The following is a 19080-nucleotide window of genomic DNA, read 5'->3' on the forward strand; positions in this document are numbered from 1 at the left end:
GTGTAACGTTGTCACGGTCAGACCTAGTGTCGATCAGCCGGATCCAACAGCCACACAGAGAAAGTTTTAAAATGTTTATTTAAGGACTTGATACAGCGATCCGGTCCTGCTGGAGTCGGTTCCGGGCAGCGTGGCTTCCTGAAAACAGCAGCAGCATTCTGTGGTGAGGGCTGCCGATAAAGATGATTACTCCGGCCCAGACAGGGACTAAGGTGATAGGCAGGCAGACAGATTCTGTGGTCAGACAGGCAGAGGTTGGGCAATAGATGGGCAGACAGGTTTAAACGCTCAACAGACTGTGACAAGGGAGCAGGCGATCTCGCACTGAGCAGCAGGAGCCAGGTGCTTAAATAGGGAACAGCACAGGTGGAATTAATCAGCTTAGACTACTGCTGCTGCAGGCAGTGGCAGTTTTACCATTAGGCATAGGGCTGCGGCCGCCTGGGGCCCCCTTATGTTGGGGGGGGGGGGGGGGGGGGGGGCTAGCCCTGACCACCGACACCCCTCTGTCAATGTCACAATGGACTATTCCTTTAAGACGCCAATGCACAAACAGGAAGTGACTGGTAGTCATTCCACTCCAATCCAGTTGGTGGCAGTAATGCACCAAAGTGTTGTTTGCCAAGTGCCATAAGACCACAAATAAGAAGAAGAAAAAAGCAGAAGAGTAAGAAGAGAGGCGGGAGCATTCAAAACAAACTCGAAGTGGTAGTCAAAACATTAAGCATGAAATGAAGTTATCCTAGTGGCTCCAATAAGAGAAAAAAAGCAGCTTTTTATCTTCACTTCTGAAAGTGACGTTGCTTTTCGATGTAAACATCAGAAGGAAGCAGAAAGGAAAGACAATGAAAATGTTTAAAGAGAGGAAAACATGGACCAAAATGGAAAATAGAAGAAAAAAAAACAAAGGCTAAAGTACAGGAGCACTAACAGGAAGAAGAAAGCAGAGCAAATAATGAAACCACTCAAAGGGAGAGAAAGATAGGAAATAAGAGGAGGACTAATAAAAAGGGAAAATTACTCATTTCAGAAGAGGGGAGAGTTTCGCTAATCCAGTTAAAGATAAGATTGTTGAAAATTTTGTGTTCGGGGCTCCATGTCTGTGTTCACCTTGGGGCCCCAAATTGCTAAATCCGCCTCTGGCTGCAGGGAGACAGGAAAACACAGACGTCAGGGCATGATCATGACAAATGTTTCCTGTTTGTAGTTCTTCCTCCTAAGAGCCTGTCTATATCATTTTTTCAATTTCATAATAAACAACTGGTTATGCGCTTTATTATGTTCTACTCTATTTAGTCATTTATATCTTTGTATTGTAGTAATTTATAGGTAAAAAAGTTTCATTTGGGGGGGGGGATTCTATTTTTCTTGCATTTTTTTAATTAAAAAAAGTTACGGAAATTGTTTTTTCTCTTAGTAATTAGTTACTTTTATAATCTACAAACTTTTTGACAAAGTAATAAGTAACTATAACTAATTACTTTTTTAAAGTAACGTTCCCAACACTGGTTAAAAGTAAATGTATATTATAGTTTACATATAACTTATGTTCATTCAACGATTCATTTTTACAGTGTACATCTCAGCATGATCAGCAACAGTAAAATAAAATCTTGGAGAAAAAAGTGGCAACTAAAGATGATGCGATCAATTAATAGTCCAACACACATGATTCAGTGGTTTAATCACCTGTGCAGCAGCTCATCAGGCTCTGCAGAAGCCGGTTAATCACCTGCTGATTGAAATCAGGTGTGTTGAAGCAGAGTTAAAACCAAAACGTGCGGAAAACCGGCCCTTAAAACTCGGAATTCAAGTTCAAGTTTATTTATATAGAGCCAAATCACGACAAGAGACGTCTCAATGCACTTCACATAATAAACATTCCAATTCAGGTCAGTTCATTAAGCCAATTAGAAATAATGTTTCCTATATAAGGAGCCCAGCAAATTGCATCAAGTCACTGACTAGTGTCAGTGACTATACAGCAATCCTCATACTAAGCAAACATAAAGCGACAGTGGAGAGGAAAACTCCCTTTTAACAGGAAGAAACCTCCAGAGGATCCTGGCTCAGTAGAAGCAGCCCAGGGGCGTGTCCAAGGAGTGGCCTGGGGTAGCACATGCCACCCTTGGAATCTGATTGGCCACCCCAGGTGCCACCACTCTAATTTACCTTTGTAAATTGTCTACAAAAGGCTTGAGAGTAAAACAATAAAAGCATAACCATTGGTGCCACCCATGCACAAAGTTGTGCCTCACCTGGGCCACCCCATTTTAATAGATCTAGACACGCCACTGAAGCAGCCATCCTCCATGACTCACTGGGGATCGAGAAGACACACACACACACACACACACACACACACAAAGACAAGTAATGTGTCTATAGCTATATTGTGATGTCTTAGAAAACATTCCATTCGGTGAGAGACAAACCTCATTGGAATTGAATAGGCCTTAAGTAGGGTTTACTAAACATACTTAGTTTAGGTTTTAAATTGTCTCTACTTAAAAAAAATATAGATAGTAATTTTCTGATTTTTGTTGAATCTTGTATAAAATGTTTAGCAGATGCTAAGAATCGTGTTTTGAGTGTAAAATATTAGTTGATTGAAAATATTTATTTACACCTTGCTAAATTGTTTTCTTTGTTGTATTAATTCCACCAAAGAAACAAAAATATATGATATCAACATGCTTTCCTGTTAAAATGTGGCTCATCCCTTGAATTGTTGTAGCCTTTTGTGAATGATTATTGCAGAATGGCATTTCTAATATTTTTATTTTACAACAATCTTGCTGCCAAGATCAAAAACAAATCTGATTTTCAGAATTTGCAGAAATGTCTGAATGCTGTCACCAGCATTCAGACATTAATTCTGTTTGCTTCACAGCCAAACAGGACATGGAAAAAATAAATAAAATAAAAAAGAATTTACAGAAATGACAAGATACATGAGCAGTGCTGAGTTCTTGTATTGAGGTTCATAGGAAAGTGACAAAGCCAACTTTATGCTTGGAAGTGACATCTTATTAAAATGAAGTTACATCAAATTGTTACGCCCCCTCTGGCATCTAGGAGTGGTGAGGGGAGAACACAGTAAAATAAAATAATGTAAAATAAAAAGGAAAGGACAATGATGGATGGTGTCTGTTTGTGATGGGAAATAAGTGAATGGAAGGAGTTTAATGAAATTGTTGTTTTTCAAAAGGTTTATTTACAAAAGTGGGGTAAAATGTATTTAATAAACAAACTAAATAAACTCACTCTGCTTAAAACAGGGAGCAGCACACCAACAACAACTTAAAGCGCTCTCTCTGATGTTCTGCGCTCTGGTGTTAACCAGGGAGAGGAGTCCAAGAAAGCAAAACACACCTATTTTAAACTAAACCGACCACTAAAGAAACAAAAAGAGTAAACCTAAACCATTAACACTAAAACGAAAACAGAAGCTAGAAATCTCCCTAACTAAAAATCCTCCAAAACAAAACAAAGTCAAGCTAAACTGAGGATTGGGAGATTAAACAATAACAGGAGGCAAAAAGCACATTTTATCTATACCCTTTATCAAACTTATTAACTCGGGGACACTACCAGCCAACCAATATCTATAGCAAAAACTCTAGGACACTGACAGCAAGCCAAAACCTACGAATGGAGATCACAGTTACTATACAGAGTCTAGGAGAGACCACGGTTTTAACACTGAGTCTCCTCTGTAGCTGTGTCTCCCTGAATGATGAGTTAGGAGGCTTAAAAAGGCTTCAGGAGCGGCTGATGAGCAATTGGACGCAGCTGTTCCACAACACTCTCTGCTGGCCTCTGGTGGTGTGCGACTGGTTTGCAGGACTTGGGGCCTGCAGCAGGAGATCTTCAGGATATCAGAGAGCAGAACCTCTGGGTTCGTCACACGATGCTTATCTGTGCAGCACGGAAGTAAAACTGTTTCAGCTTTTAAGACAAAAAGAAAAGGTCACACAGGTGATGGATTTTTTTTCTGAGTCCTGTTTTCCAGCAGACAGGTGTTTATAGTCTGACAGTGGAAGTGACGTCATCATCTGATCGTCCTATGGTCAGAAATGGCCATGTCTAGGGGAAAAAAACGATTTTTTTTATTAATAAAGGATTCTAATTAACCAGTTTTAAAGCAAATCAGATACAAATAATTGTGTTTTTCATGCAAAGTAATTAAAAATGGAGCTTTGTTTTACTTTTACTTTAACTTTAAACTGCTGGTGTCGTTTTGGCGCAGTTCCGTACCAGATTGACAGGATGCGCAAAGTTGTTCTCGAAGTGGTCCTCCTGCAGCAGCTGCCTGAGGTGGGAGATGTAGCTGGAAGCGAGACGGAGGGTGTCCAGTTTGGACAGCTTGGTGTCCGCTGGAACCCAGGGCAGGCTGGTTTTCAGTCTAGAGAAGGCTCTGCTCAGCACTCTCATGCGCGCCCGCTCGCGCGCGTTGGCCGCGTTCCGTTGCGTCTGCCGCGCCTCCTTCAGGCGCGCCTTGGAGATTCTGCCGCTGCGGCTCTGTTCGACGATCCTCTTCGCTGTGTCATCCTCCAGATCTTCACCCGAGCCGTGCCGGGTGATTGTCCTCTTCAGACGGATTCTGTCACGTGTCTCGTTGTCTTCAGCATCACTTGTAGCAGAGCCGGTGGACATGGCTGTTCCACCTGTGCGTCACGGCTCCACCAAAGTCAAAGGAATAATTTGGGACTGAATCTTTTTAAATTCCCATTTTTAAGCCGTAAATGTTAAATAAACCAGTGAGATAAGAAGCTCCTAAAACTGAAACTGTTCTTTCGACTTCTGTGATTTAAGAATCCTGCTCAGTCGCTTTCTCCTCCCCTTTTCTCCAAGACACCATGACCTCAGTGAGGCCACATCTCTGTTAAAGACTTGCTCATCTCCATCTGACTAATCCACTTAATCTCTGGGAATTTATTGGTAATTCCAGCGACGGTCTGCAGGATTGATTCTAACCAAAGAAACTTAAACTTCAGGCTGGAACCTTCACATTGTGCACATTGCATGCATGTCCAGTAAACACCTCAGCAGTTTGTTGTTCCTGATGTTCTTTGGAAATAGAAATGTCTCGAGGACCTTATCAAAAGTGCCTAATCCCGTGCTGGTTTCACAGAGGGATTGGGTTTCTGCAGATGGAGCAGCTTTTCACACTCAGCGGCACCAGGACCAGCTGTTATTGGTTCCCATGACATCTGGACCGCTGGCATGACAAGGGCGTGGCAGATGCAAAGAGGCCCCCATCTTCCTTCTCATAAAACAATTTATTTATTTATTTATTTACAATTTGGATGTTATATTTATTCTCAAATGGAACTGACGAAACTTTTCAGATATTCCCCAAAAAATTCCAAGTTGCTGCTGTCATTACAGCAGAAAACGTTTGTGAAATCTTTGTTACAAACAACTTTATAAACAGCCTGCCACGAATCGGAGAACCACAGCTGAGATTCATGTCTGGCTTTGGAAAGCAGCCACACCAAGGTCACTAGAGGGGAAAAGAGGGACACTCTGTTGGAAGCAGTGTTTTCCTCGGATGAGTGTAAACTTCCCAGCAGCTCGTTGGCTCTGATCTCACCTTAACAAATAGGAAAAAAAAAAACTGAGGTTTTCAAACATCTTTGTGGCATGAAGCTATCCCGCAACTCGTTGTTGTGCCTTTCTTTCATCTGGATGGATGAACTTATCCTTGGATGAGTCATGACGTTGAAATATGAAGTTGTGTCAGAAGAAGAGTCCGAGCTTTAGGCAGACTGCCAAGCCATCCTCTGCCACCGCATCCATCAGCAGGGTGGAAGGCCTGACTGACACCCCTGAAGGTGCAAGCTCAGGGCTTCTGCTGCTGGATGTACCCCTCAACTGTCAAGCTGTCGTAACTTTTATTTATTTTTTATTTTTTTGCCAAACACACAAAAGGCAACATGGCATGAAACATAATTCAAGCTACCGCCATGTTCACAGTTGTTTGGGGGGGTGGGGGGGGGGGGGGTGGGGGGGGGGGGGAGGTCACTCTGCGCACTTCCTCACGTAAAAGTAAAAAATTCTGTCCAAAACAGCCGCAGCGTGACTGAAAGCTTTACGGTTGTGGTGCTAGCCCTGGAGATAATTAAATGCAATAGCACTAAATAAGACTTTGACATGGACTTGATGTGAGGGAAAGCCTTAGTCTATCAGCAGAGACTTTTAGGGGTCGTGACCTGTTGTAGAGGCTGGTGCCGTGGAAGCAGAGAGACAGGTGCTGGCTCATGATGTCACAGGAGTAACTCCTGGTCTTTTTTGGTTCCTGGGGCTTTTGGTGCAGCAGTTTGGACCACAGCTGACGGGTGACAAAAAGATGCTGAATCAACCTAATATTTGGAGTTTTTTTTAATCATTGTTACATGCATTTAGTTAGACTCTTCCATCCGTTTATTTAGCCGGATATACATGTTATGTACAAACTCTTGATGAAAACCAATATAATCACAGACCTACTTGTGTACAGCGGGTTGTGGAGCTGGGGTTTGTGGATGTAAGTGGAAGCGGACACGGACCGCAAGTTCTTTAGTTTTCCCAATTTATAACTCAAATTTGAATCTCAATGGAATTTTACATTTAAAAATAAATTTCTAATAAAATGTACTTACTAAGATGTGGATTCTGGCATTCAATCAAAGTCTAGATATTCCCAGTGCGTCCTCGAACATGAGTGCTGCGCCAAATAAAAAAAAAAATTCTCTTGTCCAACAAAGATTTTAGTATTAGCTCAGGCTAGCGTTAGAAGTAACTCAGGATAGCATTACGCCTTATTTTAACTTCTCCGTGAGCTCCACAGCGGAGAGACGCATATGGAGTGTCGAAAAGTTGCGAACTCCTGCACAGGCTGCGGAGTGTTGCAAAACGATTTCCTGTCAGGACAACAGAGGGCGTAGCGCTATTCTGCGGTATCCAGCCACTATAATACTCATGTATTTGGTGCATTTACTAATGTGTTTACATATTTCAGAGACTTTATTATACGGACAAATTTGTCCTTCATTTTCCCCACCTCTTCCTGCGGTCGCCACCTGTAAACCGACGTTTCCCGTAATTTCTGTCCACGTTTGCCCCGTAATTTGTACTCCTGTAGTCACGGGTGAATAAACGTTCATATTTTTGGACTTTTTCCACTATGCATCACCCTCTGTGATCCCGTCTGAGAGCCCTTGCGCCGGCGCATAATGGCGTTGCGTGTCTCCACCCTGACACAGACGGTAGAAATGTAAATCAGGCTTTAATAGTAGCTCAGGCTAGCATTTGCAGTAGCCTGGGCTAGCATTAGTAGTAATCCAGGCTAGCGTTAGCAGGGGTCCGGGCTAGCACTAGCATTAGTTCACGGCTATCTCTAGCAGTAGTCCGACGCAGAGGGATCGTCCATTATATGTGCAGTCAAGCTTTTCTCTGAACAAACCTTTTCTCCATGGCCGTTACAAACTCACTCGTTTACACGGGGAAGCAGATCAGACACGACACCCCAAGCTGCCTACACTCTACAGCAAGGTAGAAGTGGTTTTAAATCCTTCCAGTTGTTGCTAAAACACACCTACATGCAGGGTGATAAAAATCTAAAGCAATTTAACATTTTAAATCCCATTTTTAAAACCTTATTTAGTTTTCATGATGTAAGACATCTAAGACAAGACACGAGAGATTTAGTCTCACCCAGGGGTGGCGTTAGGCCCGGCTACTTGGGCTGAAGCCCCGGATGTTTCATGGAAAGCCCCGGATCTAAATCGCGGAAGTAACATGCAGTACCAAAGTCCAACAGAGAGGGAGCAGCTGGCAGTAGTTTGTATACAGCCTGCCTGAGCCTCCACCACTGAAGAAGAAGCCCTTCAGCAGCCGGCTTCTTCTACACTCTCTGCCTGAAACGCATGAGTGAAGATGGACATAAGGACGTTTTTTAGACCAAAAGTACTGCGACAGAACCCCAGCTTTGATGAGACTGGTGTTGACTCAGGTTTGTGAGTCTTATTTGAAAATATTTGTTGTGCTGCTGGTTTGCCTAAAGTTAGCTTACTATCAGGTGAAGTGGTTGGGGAAAGAAAGGGAATATTTACTATCATCTCACACTAAACACTAACAGGAACAATACTCTGCCCTGAAAATGCTTAATGTGTAGCTTCAGATTAAAAATTATGTGGTACAAGACATATATGATGTTGACTAGTGCGTGTCATGTGTGTGTGTGTGCACGCGCGTGCGTGCGTGTGTGCGTGCGCGCGCGGGTCTTCTTCAGTCCTAAATCCGCCCCTGGTCTCACCTCAGCGATTATCAACTGTGCAGCTTTTGGCACACACAAGCAAATTCACCTGCATGCCCATTAAGTGACTTATGATAAAGTAGAGTTATTCTTTTTGTCCACAATAACACTTTTTGCTCACATTAATATATTAAATATTGAGATATTTAATGCAGCTGTTATCGTTGTTATTCTCAGTTCTTTAAAAATGGATTAAAATCAGATTATTGGTTCACAACAAATGAAAGTTAGCTACACAGAATTGTAACATGCAGAGTTTAAAGAATGGGTTCAAACAAAATAAAACAAAAACCCAACAAATAATCACAATTAAACCCATTTCATGGTCAAATGACATGGTTTACATCTAGATGTGTCTATAGTGATAGGATAAATTCCTGCTGTTGTCTTCCTCATTTGCGTTTGGACTCAATGGCCTTTATCAGAGGGACCCATCGAGACGTGCTGCCGCCTCTCGCTTTAGCCTGACTCAAACTAGGCCACATGCTGCCTCTGACATTCACTGGACCGTCGTACTCGTCGGCCTCCGATGTGATCTCCATCTTCTGGATGATGAGCTTCAGAAGGCCGTGTTGTTTCTCCAGAATGTTTGACATCTCCTTCATTCTGCAGAGAGAGAGCAAAACGAACGATGAGAGCATCAGCTGAGGGTCTTTAGTGTTGGACTTGGTTCAGAAGAAGAAGTTTAGGAGGTTTTGCAAAGAGTGAGAATGTTCTGTGGACAGAACTACAGGGATTAGACACTAGGGGGAACTCACGCATAAAAAAACAATCCACTCTTCATTAACTTGGAGCCAACTATTACTAAATAAGTTAGAATTGTATTTACTACCTCATTCCCAAGCTTTGCATTTCAAATATTTTACCTGGACTTCTGCTTTGTGAGCTCAACCTGTATAAAGGAGCAAGTTTGGCTCTTGGACTGCAGACGACTCCACACGTCGTCTTTTTCCTCTTCACCTGAGATGAGATGTTTCAGAAAGTGCTGCAAAAAAGCAGCGGACATTGTTAAAGGAGACAAAAGACTCAACTGAATGAGTTGAAGAACGTTTGTTATTTACTGAGTTTACCCTGGAGCACTTGCGGTTTGGGTAGATGGTGATGGAAGGCTTGTCGACTCGTTTCATGAACCAGTAGGGGAGCTTATCCTCGAGAGCAGTGTGGAGATCAATCTGAGATTTAAAAAAATGCTTATAAGTTTTATGCAATTAAAACAAACCAAAAATGTAATCATTCTCAGGCATTTTCTTCATAATTAACACTTTACAGCTCTGCCTTTTTGGACGTAAAAAAACAGGGTGTTAAATCTACCATGAGTATTCCAAAAAATAAAGAAAGCCTAAAAAGTAAATGTAATTAATCTTTGTTTATTTGTTAAATAAACTGACACGGCATGCAATCATGTAAATTTAGACTGCTCTATACTCACCTGCATAGCTATTCGCTTTAGGGAAGCATTCCTCTGGACTTCGGCGATGTCTCCGACCGCTAAACCAATCTACAACACAGGACCGTGCTTAGTAATTAGCTGATGTGACTACAACTAAAACACAATGTTGCATACCAAAAAAAAAAAACCCAAAAAAAAAAACGATTTACCCAAGTTAGAGTGGAGTGAAAGCAATCTCTAATGGCTGATCCTACAAGTATTAAGCTCCGCCCCTTCATTAAAATAAATAGAAGTATAGTCCTGACTAAATATATTAAAGTTGATGAATTTAATCAATACATTTGCAGCGGTCTAGTAGGAATGAAGGCCTTGTTAGTCAAAACATCGATTTATCATTTCCAGGAACTAGAAGTAAGCCACAGCTGAGCTTCAGACAGAAGGTTTTGGAGACTTATTTCCTGATATTTGGACATCTCACCTTCCATTGGATAACAGCAACGTGACTCTACCGCTGACTTGCAACGTTGATGTTTTATCTCCACAAATAACACAAGCCAGGAGGAGTTCTGCTATGTGGTGGAGTTGCTAATGCTAACAGTTAGCTTCTATTAGCCAAGACGTTATCTGCTGTTTCCAGGACGCTAAACCAACAACAACCTTCCCCGCCGCGAGTCAAGATGGGCGAGTCCCTGAATGTTAAGAGACGGTGTGACGTAGATCTGTCAAGATTTTCTAATCCTAGATTTTCACTGTTATTTTCTATCAGACACTAAGGCAGGAGATAAGTGTAGGAGACTGTTTTCATGTTCAGCCTCAGAATAACCAATCAGAGATAAGATTTTTAAAATGTTTTTTTAGTGTTTCACACCTTTAAAATTTTTGTCAGATTATTTCAGGGGGTTCTAATAGTCATTATTCAAATACAATTATTTGTTGATGCCTAAAATAACCTGGTAAGAAGGTGGGGCTTTTATCCCTAGAAGATACAGTCTCCCACAGTGAAATATTTTACTTTACATGATCAATTAGAAACTAAACACAATTGTTGATTGAATACAAAATAACAGCTAAAACATTTAAAGCGTTATATATTACACATTTGGGCTCCGAAATCACCACAAAGTCAGACTTGGCAAAGAAACAGTGCCCTAAAACTGTGTTTGTCCCTAGGTTAGAAATCTTATTATTCTGTGACCCATAAAACTCAAACAAAACAAAGAAGAATGAACCATTAGTAATCTCAGGGCTTAAGGAGCCAGTGTGTCATGGAAGAATTATGACCTGGTTGCAAAGGGGCCATTAGCAGGTCCTTCTCTGGCCATAACATCATTTTAGTGGTTTTATGGTTTGTATTTGTTGGCCGGTTTTGTAATAAAGGTCCTTTTCAGACAGTATGATGACCTCCCTACAACTTCAAAAATCCAACTAATTATTGATGATCTTTGCAGGGATGCAGGAACGTCTTAAAGTGGGCATAAACATTATTTTTTATAAATATGCTGTGATTCCATTATGAATGAATCCCTTTTGAGTCGTTTTCTGGGGGACAAAAAAGCTCTCACGCTCCTGTTTCAGGTAGCCAGAGGATTGGGTGATGGAAAATGGCAGGATTTAGAATCTTACTCATTAATATTTATGATGTGCAAACAGATCACCTCTGATTGGCTAAAAACAACACAACTTTGTCATGGCCTTGATTCGCTCTCCTTTGTAATAAAAAAAACGCAACCGCAATGTAATATTGGGTTCCACCATTTTTTGGCAAAGCGCTAATTTTTGGTGGTTTATCCTTGTAGCATCATACTGGGTTGGTTCTGGATTAAACGTAGTGGTGAAGTTGGATGCTCGTGAGCCATGGTGTGGCTTGGCCATTGATCATTTGTTGCAGGCTTGATCACACTGGTTGACTGCCTGGGCTATGGTGTTCATTATTAGCATAATGCTAGCATGGCATGATCTTTTGGTGCATAGATGGATGTTAATGTTGTCAGTGTGGAGGGGTGCAATTGTGCTGCTGAAGTAGAAAGAATGGCGGAGTACTGAGTATGTAGCAGTTTCATGACTATGGCATGTGGTTCATCGAGAGTGTAGCAAGGTCCTAATCCAACAAGAAGCGGTTCAAACCTGTGATTGTGAGATTGTGCTTGGAAGAAGGGTCATAGAGGGTAATCTGAAACCAAACAGTAGACGAGGATATTTGCATCTAAAACTGAGGCTAAAACAGTTTATCAGGAATTTTTGTTTTCTAATAAAACAGCTCTAACGACACGGCCATGAGGGTGCAACGGTACCCAGTTTAACAAAATCCCGTTGTATCGACCTGTGAAAAAGAACTGAGGAGATGTGAACATTCTCAGGAGATGCTTACCATCAGGTTCACCAGCAGAATCGGCATGAGCAAAACAAAGATCACAAAAATGACATAAGTCAGGATGCCAAAAGGAAGCTGATAGTTCAGAAAAGCATCCAGGAAGTTGTTCTGGTAGTTCAACTCTCCAACCATCATCACAAAGGTTTGTATCACAGACAGCGGCATGCTGTTAAATTCTTTCTGATGGCAAACAGAGAACCAATGTACAGGTCAGCAAAAGGCAAAGATTATGTTATTGAAACGTCTTGTGTTTTGTATGCATGACTCAGCCTTGACAACTGGACTTCTCTTGTTATCGGAAATTTCTCCTCTCATCCAAAAGGCTTCTCACATTCTGAAACTTGGGTTGGAAAAATAAGGCTTAAAAGTCGTAATAAAAAAGCCACACTGATAGAGCAATAGAGGTCGATAAAAGGCCATCAAGCTCACATGAGTTTCCAGTCCTAACCTTAGTAGAGGTTTCTATTACGTCTTATAAGCCTAATACTTCCAACCCAAGTTTCTGAGCTGAAGAAGCCTCTTGGCTGAGGCAAAACCTCTCCAAGGAAAGTCCAGTTGTCTTTATTGAAAACTCTCAATATCATAGTCCTGGGTGACTGAGAATCCACACCAACATACATGATTCAGCATAAGAGCGTGGAATGCCAAACTGAATGCCAGCATCAGGTACAAAAACAGCATCACAATCCGGACCAGCGTCTTCATGATCTCCCCGAACATCACAACATAGATGCCAACACCCTCGAACCTGCACAGAAGAGTAGGCCATACTTGCACCAAAACAATCAGAAGACTCTGTGCTGAAGCGAAATCGTTAGTATCAAAGGGAACATACCTCTGGAGATAAAGGAGAAATCCTATCCAGGAGTTTAAAATGGCCATCGCTCCTGCTTGCCAGTGTAAAGATCCCTCAGCATTAAGCATAAGGGGAATGATGAACAGAAGAGAGAAGATGGCCGAAGTCCAGTCACACTGGTTGGAATAATCCCTGAAGTAATTCCACCGCTTTAATACAACAAGAAAAAACACAAACAGATTAACCATTAAAGTAACAATAGAAATGTTTTAAACTTTAAGCTAGAGCTTTAACAGTGATCTCAATGATTGTTGGGTTAGAAACTTGACCAGTTTCATATATGACACAACTTATCAGCTTTCTGCTGACCAAAAACCAAATATGATAGTTTTGTGGAGTGGGTAGGTGTCTTAGAGGGGGCGCCCTTTACCTGCTTTACCACTGTTAGCTGTAATTCTAGTGTTTAGCATATTCGGTTCACCGATCGTCAATAAAAAGCACAAGAAGAACATTGCTCTCTCTGTTGGCCATGGCGAAACATGGAAGTAAAAGAGTCTGGATGTAAAGCAAAGAGCTAAAACCGTAGTGAACATTACGGCCTACACTTGTTTGAAGGAGCTAAAGGAGGCTACAAAATCATGGACTGTTGGTGACCTGGCTTTGTTACTATGGGACCAACAGTAATATTTTTGTCCAACAATGTGGAACTTTTTAAGTTGTGGTTAATTTTAGTATTAGTTAGCTCATGTTAGTGTTAGCTCGTTGTTAGTACTAGCTACAGCAGGTTGCAGCAGGGTTGTTTATTAAACTTGTAATTCCACTTTCAACCAGTAGGGTGGAGAAGCAGGAAATTGCTCTGTGTTACTTTAAGGTTCACTTGTTATTTCAACACATTTGCAGTGGTCTCTAGTATAAATGAATGCCTTTTGGACAATCTCTTTCCTGTTTTAGGTAGTACAAGTTAGTCAGAGGAGTGAGGAGCACTTATTTTCTGATATTCTGATATCTTGCCTCTGATTGGCTAACAGCAAGGCAACTCGTCCACTGCCTCCTTTTGCTTTGCAACGTTGATGTTTTATCTCCACAAATAACACAAGCCTGAAGGAGGTCTGCCATGATGTGGAGTTGCTAATGCTAACATTTAGCTTCTATTAGCTGATATGTGCTCTGCTCTTTCCTGGACCCAAATCATCAACACCCTTCTAGGGTTGTGAGCCAAGGTGAGTGAGTCCATGAATGTTCATTTTCAGTGTGACGTAGATCTGACTGGCCTTTCTAATCTGAGCATTTCCTCGTCTTTTATCGGTGGCTAACTCAGGAAATACGGGTAAAGACTATATTCACAATTAGTGACCGCTAATGTTAAATAACAAGTAAAAAAAGGTTTCTCAGTGAACTTGCCCTTTAAAGAAGTGCAACTAATTCCATAAATTGTTACTATTTATTTTATAACATGTAAAAAAAAGTTCCTCTGCTAACCAAACGATTAAGCTAATGTGTCATGGTCACATTCAAACTGAGGTTTTTTCAAATCTAACCAGAATGAATTCATACTTGACTGCAAGAGTTCCCCACAAAAACGCCTTACTGTGCTGTACCTGCTGTGATATCTGCACCACTTCTTTTGCTATTGAATAGATGTTCATGACCAAGACCATCACCATGCAGAAGGACAGGAAGACGCTTTGCTGTGAAGGCGGTAACATCATTAGAATGTCTCAGATTTAAAAATTAGGCATCACGGTCAAACTTTGTCAGCCAGTAAAAACAATGTTGGATGTGTCGAGGGACTGCAGATACCTCTGTGAAAGAAATGGGCACCATGATGATATCAAGCTCGCCTGTCACGGTGGTGTTCGTGCAGGGCCTCAGGGTCATTATCAGGTGAGTTAAAGGCAGCAGACCCAACAGGTACAAAAACATGTTGAGGAGATGAGCTTTGCTCCCGTAAGCGATCCTGTGGAGAAAGGATTATTGACCTTAAAATCAGTCGCTGAATGTTTGGAGGTCTCAGGTGTTGATTTGCAGCAAGAAAGCTGCTAGCTAAAAAGCAGATGCGACGTTTCGTCAAAGTTCAATTCATTTTTTTTCAAGTATTTTCTAGATTCTTATGCATTTACTCAGAGTAGCAAAATCTGTTAGTGCACCCAAGATAAAATACCATCAGACCAAAAATGCAACATGCTACATAAGATCCCATGCAAACTCTACAATGACACATATGTAGGAGAAACAGGATGATCATTTATAACACCAAAAATGAAATGCAGACAAGAATGTGAAGAACAAACCAACAAAAACACACAAGAGCCACAAAAAGAAAGGCGGTCAACACAATCAAGAAATGGGCCGTAACAGATTGCTATGCAAAGAAAAACCACATAACGGACTCTAGAGCCATAAAAACAGAATAAGAAAAACTCAAAGGATGGGTCATGGAAGTGGTTGAAATAGGGAGATCCATGCTGCTAACTGTGAATAGAGACAAAGGTGTGACCACACACGGGATGTGGTGCTCAGGAAGGACACGGGCAGTAGAGGGCGACATCGCCCTACTGCCCAGACATAAGCAGCAGCAGAAGGAACCACAGTAACACCTGTGGGAGCTCTGATGAAGGCGACAGCACCAAACAATCAGCTAATGAATCAAGGTAGATAACAAACGTTTGATTTTCTATGTAAATGCATAAGAATCAAGAAAAGAAGGGAGTTCAAATGTTCTGCCCATGTATGTGTGTTTTTATTTCTGGTGTCATCCCACAGGCTAAACGTTTGGTTAAAGAACTACCTTACTGTTACATGCACAATTGTAAATGGCTTTGAGGCATCTGCCGAATAAATAGAAGCAATCATGTTCTCTCTAAATAAAAAGATACACACCACTTCATAGCCAGGTACTTTTTGCAGATGGGGTGGTTGAGGAGCTCGATTCGGTTGTACTGCACCATTGCCTGCAGTCAAAGTAAGAAACAGTTAAGAGATTAATACATTTAACTCAACAAGTTGCTGAAATTGATAAAAATCAAACTCCTTTCAGAAAACACACCGATTTAGACTTTCTGTGTGCGTCCAGACTCTGTTTGCTCTGCAACATTGATGTTTTATCTCCACAGGAGTTTTGCTGTGTGGTGGAGTTGCTAATGCTAACGGTTAGCTTCTACTAGCCGAGACGTTCTCTGCTGTTTCCAGGACGCTAATCCAACAACATCCTTCTTGTTGTGAGTCCATGAATGTTCAGTGACAGTGTGATGTAGATCTGTCAGGCTTTTCAAATCCTAAAGTTTCACCGTCTATTTTCCATCAGAAGCTAATGCAGGAGTTTGGTGTAGGAGACTATTTTCATGTTCAGCCCAATTATAATCAGAAATAATCATTTAAAACATCTTTTCATTGTTCCACACCTTAAAGAATGAACGTTGCTTACATTAACAGCAGCAAGCGGCTGAACTCTGTAGGTCGTATCTGTTAACTTCTTTGCTGAAATTGGAGCCTGAAGCCATCTGAAACTATATTCAATCTACAAAACATGAACATTTTTTATCAGTTTTTGAAAAATAAAAAAATTAAATGCAAGTATTTTTATGTTTCCACTGGGGTTCGGACAAATTACGTGATAATCTGGGCTGTTGTGGTCGTCGTCAGACTCCCTCACGCAGCGGTCCAGCAGATGCTGTGGAAGAAATCAGAGTGACATAGCTCTATGTCTCATTTGAAAGCATCACAAAAATCTGCAAAAGCATGACGAATGATGACTGAGTGCAGAGATATTGTTTTAAAAGGGGGCATTGGCAAAAACCTTGCAGGTCTCTGGCAAAAACTCAATCATGTCCAGAATGGGGCACCGCTGACCCGAGTCTTGGATGAACAAACTCAAAGCCTCGTCACATCTGGAAAAGGAGAATCTTGGAATGAACGGTAAAGCCAGATCAACACTACTAAAATAAAATATAATCTCCATTATCCCAGTGAAGTTATATTACATTTTCTAGTCACTTTTTATTTTTTCCTAATATTCTTAAATGATGTTTTCTCATAAAAAAATATGATAAGTAATATAATGAATAATAGCTATTACCCTCATTATAGAGCTTCCTGAACAGCCTCTGTTCGGTGAAATTTTCACATCCTACAGGACTTTTGTCCTAACAGGTTGCCAAGTCCAAAGCATATCATTGTCATAATAAAACAACTCCACTTCTCAACATAGAAATTCTTGGAACATCATTTTCTGAACTTTTAAACTTTAAATTTGCCTTCTGTTATTATTTACAGATGTAAACATGACCACAGGAAGTTAAATGTAGGATTTTTGTTGCATCCAGGGTCAATACATAAAGGAATTTTTAATATTTCTGCAGAAATTACAGCACAATTTAAAATGAATGGCAGTAATAAAAGAAAAAGTAAAATGTTTTCACACAGGTCTGGAGACTGGAGCTGTTTTATTTTGAAAGGAAAGGAGTTTAGATAAGGGTCTATTTGGACAAAAAATAGACCATTTGTTTAAAAGCGAGGAGCAGAAAACTGCAGGTTTTCATGATATGATATTTGTACATCTGGCCTCTGATTGGCTAACAGCAGCATGACACTTACGCTGCCTCCATTTTTTCGTGGGCAAAATATGCAACGTTGATGTTTTTATCTCGACAAGTAACACAAGCCTGGAGGAGTTCTGCCATGTTGTGGAGTTGCTAACGGCAGCTTCTACTTGCTTAGACATGCTCTGCTTTCTCCTAGATGCAAATCAACAACAGCCCTCTGTGTTGCGGGCTAAGGCAGGTGAATCCATGAATGCTAATTTACTGCGTGACTTAAATCTGTGTGGCTTTTTCTGATCCGAGCGTTTTCTCGTCTGTTTTCGGGTAGAAGACAATTTTGACATTCAGTCTGCATGTAAATCTGAGTGACAGATCATGTTTGAAAAAGTTTCTCAGTGACTTCTGGCTGCACTTGAAATCCAACATTTTGCGGCAGCTGTTGTGATAGCTAATGATGAAAGTTGCTCAAACTACAAAAAAGCTCGAGCTGTCATAAGAAGACAGCATTGCAAATTGTTTTTGGCAATTAGCTCCTCAGTCCTGAAGGTCATGAAAAGCCATTTCTCCAAACTGAGGCTGTTCAGGAAGCCATCTACAATGAGTGAGATTAGAATTATTGCGAACTTTTACAGAACTGGTTTACAAAAACAAAATGGTGATTTTAAAAATGGCGCTTTCTGAACCCACTACAACGGTTATAGAAGGTTTACGTTGTTTTGGTGAGGTACCTGTCACTGTCAATCACCGTGTTCACCACATCTTTCCTCCCGTTTTGCAGCGCCTCGTGGAGGAACGAAGTGTGATTCTTGTTCAGGACCATCTCCGCCCCTCTGTTGAGCATCATTTTGACCGCAGCCACATGTCCCGCTCTCGCAGCGATGTGGAGTGCAGTGTTCTGCCAAGTCAACAACAACAACAGATTCTACATGTGTTACCTTTAAACAGACAGGTAAGCTCATCAGTGGAAAAAAGGGAACAAATTAATAAAAATAATAATCAGCTTATAAAACCATTTATTACCCCATCCTCATCGGTTTTATCCAGCAGCTTGATATTAGATGACAGTAAGATATCCATTGTTTGTGTGTACCCTTCAGAAGCAGCGTGGTGAAGACAAGTCCACCCTTTGTAATCACTGTAAGAAAAAATCAACAGTGTAAATAGATTTTTTTATTTGTGTGCATTTGAGTACATGCTATATGTTTGGGGGTACCTGTGGAAAAGTGCTCCTTTACGCAGGAGCAGGTGAACCACCTTGGTGTGTCCACCTCTTGAAGCCAAATGGAGTGGTGTCAGGCCGCGTTCGTCACCTTCATTTAGAAGGCGAGAGTCTGTGATGGTCTCCAGTAACCTGTGGCAGGTGTTGATGCGGCCGTACCTTCAGGAAGAGAGAAATAATGAGTTAGCTAAATAACTTCTCTTAGCATTACGGTAAGTGTCCTTAAAGCAGCAATCTGGAGTTGTCCCACTTTCAGCAATTATCTATGATTTCCTTAGAAATTCATAAAAGTGATGATCTCATCCTGGACTGTGATATAATGTAGGCTAGGGCTGCAACAAACGATTATTTGGATAATCGATTAATCGGATGGGGTCTCGACACGATTAATCGATTAATCGGATTACATGGGGAAATTTTTAAAAACTGCTAGGGAAACGTTATTTCTCTCCTTCCTTCACTTT

At 41.1% G+C, this 19080-nt stretch overlaps 2 protein-coding genes across 3 annotated transcripts in view; both read right to left on the minus strand.

The window, feature by feature from the left end:
• Nucleotides 1-3879: 3879 nt before the first annotated feature.
• Nucleotides 3880-4866, minus strand: LOC107382916 (musculin). The gene is made up of 2 exons (XM_015955271.3): nucleotides 4261-4866; nucleotides 3880-4089 (listed from the first exon to the last, which is right to left on the minus strand). Exons 1-2 carry the CDS (start codon nucleotides 4657-4659, stop codon nucleotides 4027-4029), a joined length of 462 nt encoding a protein of 153 aa, XP_015810757.1. The 5' UTR covers nucleotides 4660-4866; the 3' UTR covers nucleotides 3880-4026.
• A 1503-nt stretch (nucleotides 4867-6369) lies between these two features.
• Nucleotides 6370-19080, minus strand: part of trpa1b (transient receptor potential cation channel, subfamily A, member 1b) — a 40133-nt gene continuing 27422 nt past the window's right edge. For both annotated transcript variants that reach the window (XM_054751134.2, XM_015955272.3), the window contains exons 13-28: nucleotides 18611-18775; nucleotides 18418-18532; nucleotides 18126-18292; nucleotides 16656-16746; nucleotides 16470-16529; nucleotides 16284-16376; nucleotides 15740-15810; nucleotides 14660-14816; nucleotides 14458-14547; nucleotides 12899-13068; nucleotides 12682-12811; nucleotides 12061-12243; nucleotides 9732-9800; nucleotides 9373-9474; nucleotides 9169-9287; nucleotides 6370-8908 (exon numbers count right to left, since the gene is read on the minus strand). In XM_054751134.2, the coding sequence (XP_054607109.2) occupies nucleotides 8695-8908; nucleotides 9169-9287; nucleotides 9373-9474; nucleotides 9732-9800; nucleotides 12061-12243; nucleotides 12682-12811; nucleotides 12899-13068; nucleotides 14458-14547; nucleotides 14660-14816; nucleotides 15740-15810; nucleotides 16284-16376; nucleotides 16470-16529; nucleotides 16656-16746; nucleotides 18126-18292; nucleotides 18418-18532; nucleotides 18611-18775 (1996 nt within the window). In that variant the 3' untranslated portion in view covers nucleotides 6370-8694. The remainder of the gene's footprint in view (nucleotides 8909-9168; nucleotides 9288-9372; nucleotides 9475-9731; nucleotides 9801-12060; nucleotides 12244-12681; nucleotides 12812-12898; nucleotides 13069-14457; nucleotides 14548-14659; nucleotides 14817-15739; nucleotides 15811-16283; nucleotides 16377-16469; nucleotides 16530-16655; nucleotides 16747-18125; nucleotides 18293-18417; nucleotides 18533-18610; nucleotides 18776-19080) is intronic.

Source organism: Nothobranchius furzeri, chromosome 7, assembly GCF_043380555.1.
Source record: "Nothobranchius furzeri strain GRZ-AD chromosome 7, NfurGRZ-RIMD1, whole genome shotgun sequence".
NCBI classification, from domain to species: domain Eukaryota; kingdom Metazoa; phylum Chordata; class Actinopteri; order Cyprinodontiformes; family Nothobranchiidae; genus Nothobranchius; species Nothobranchius furzeri.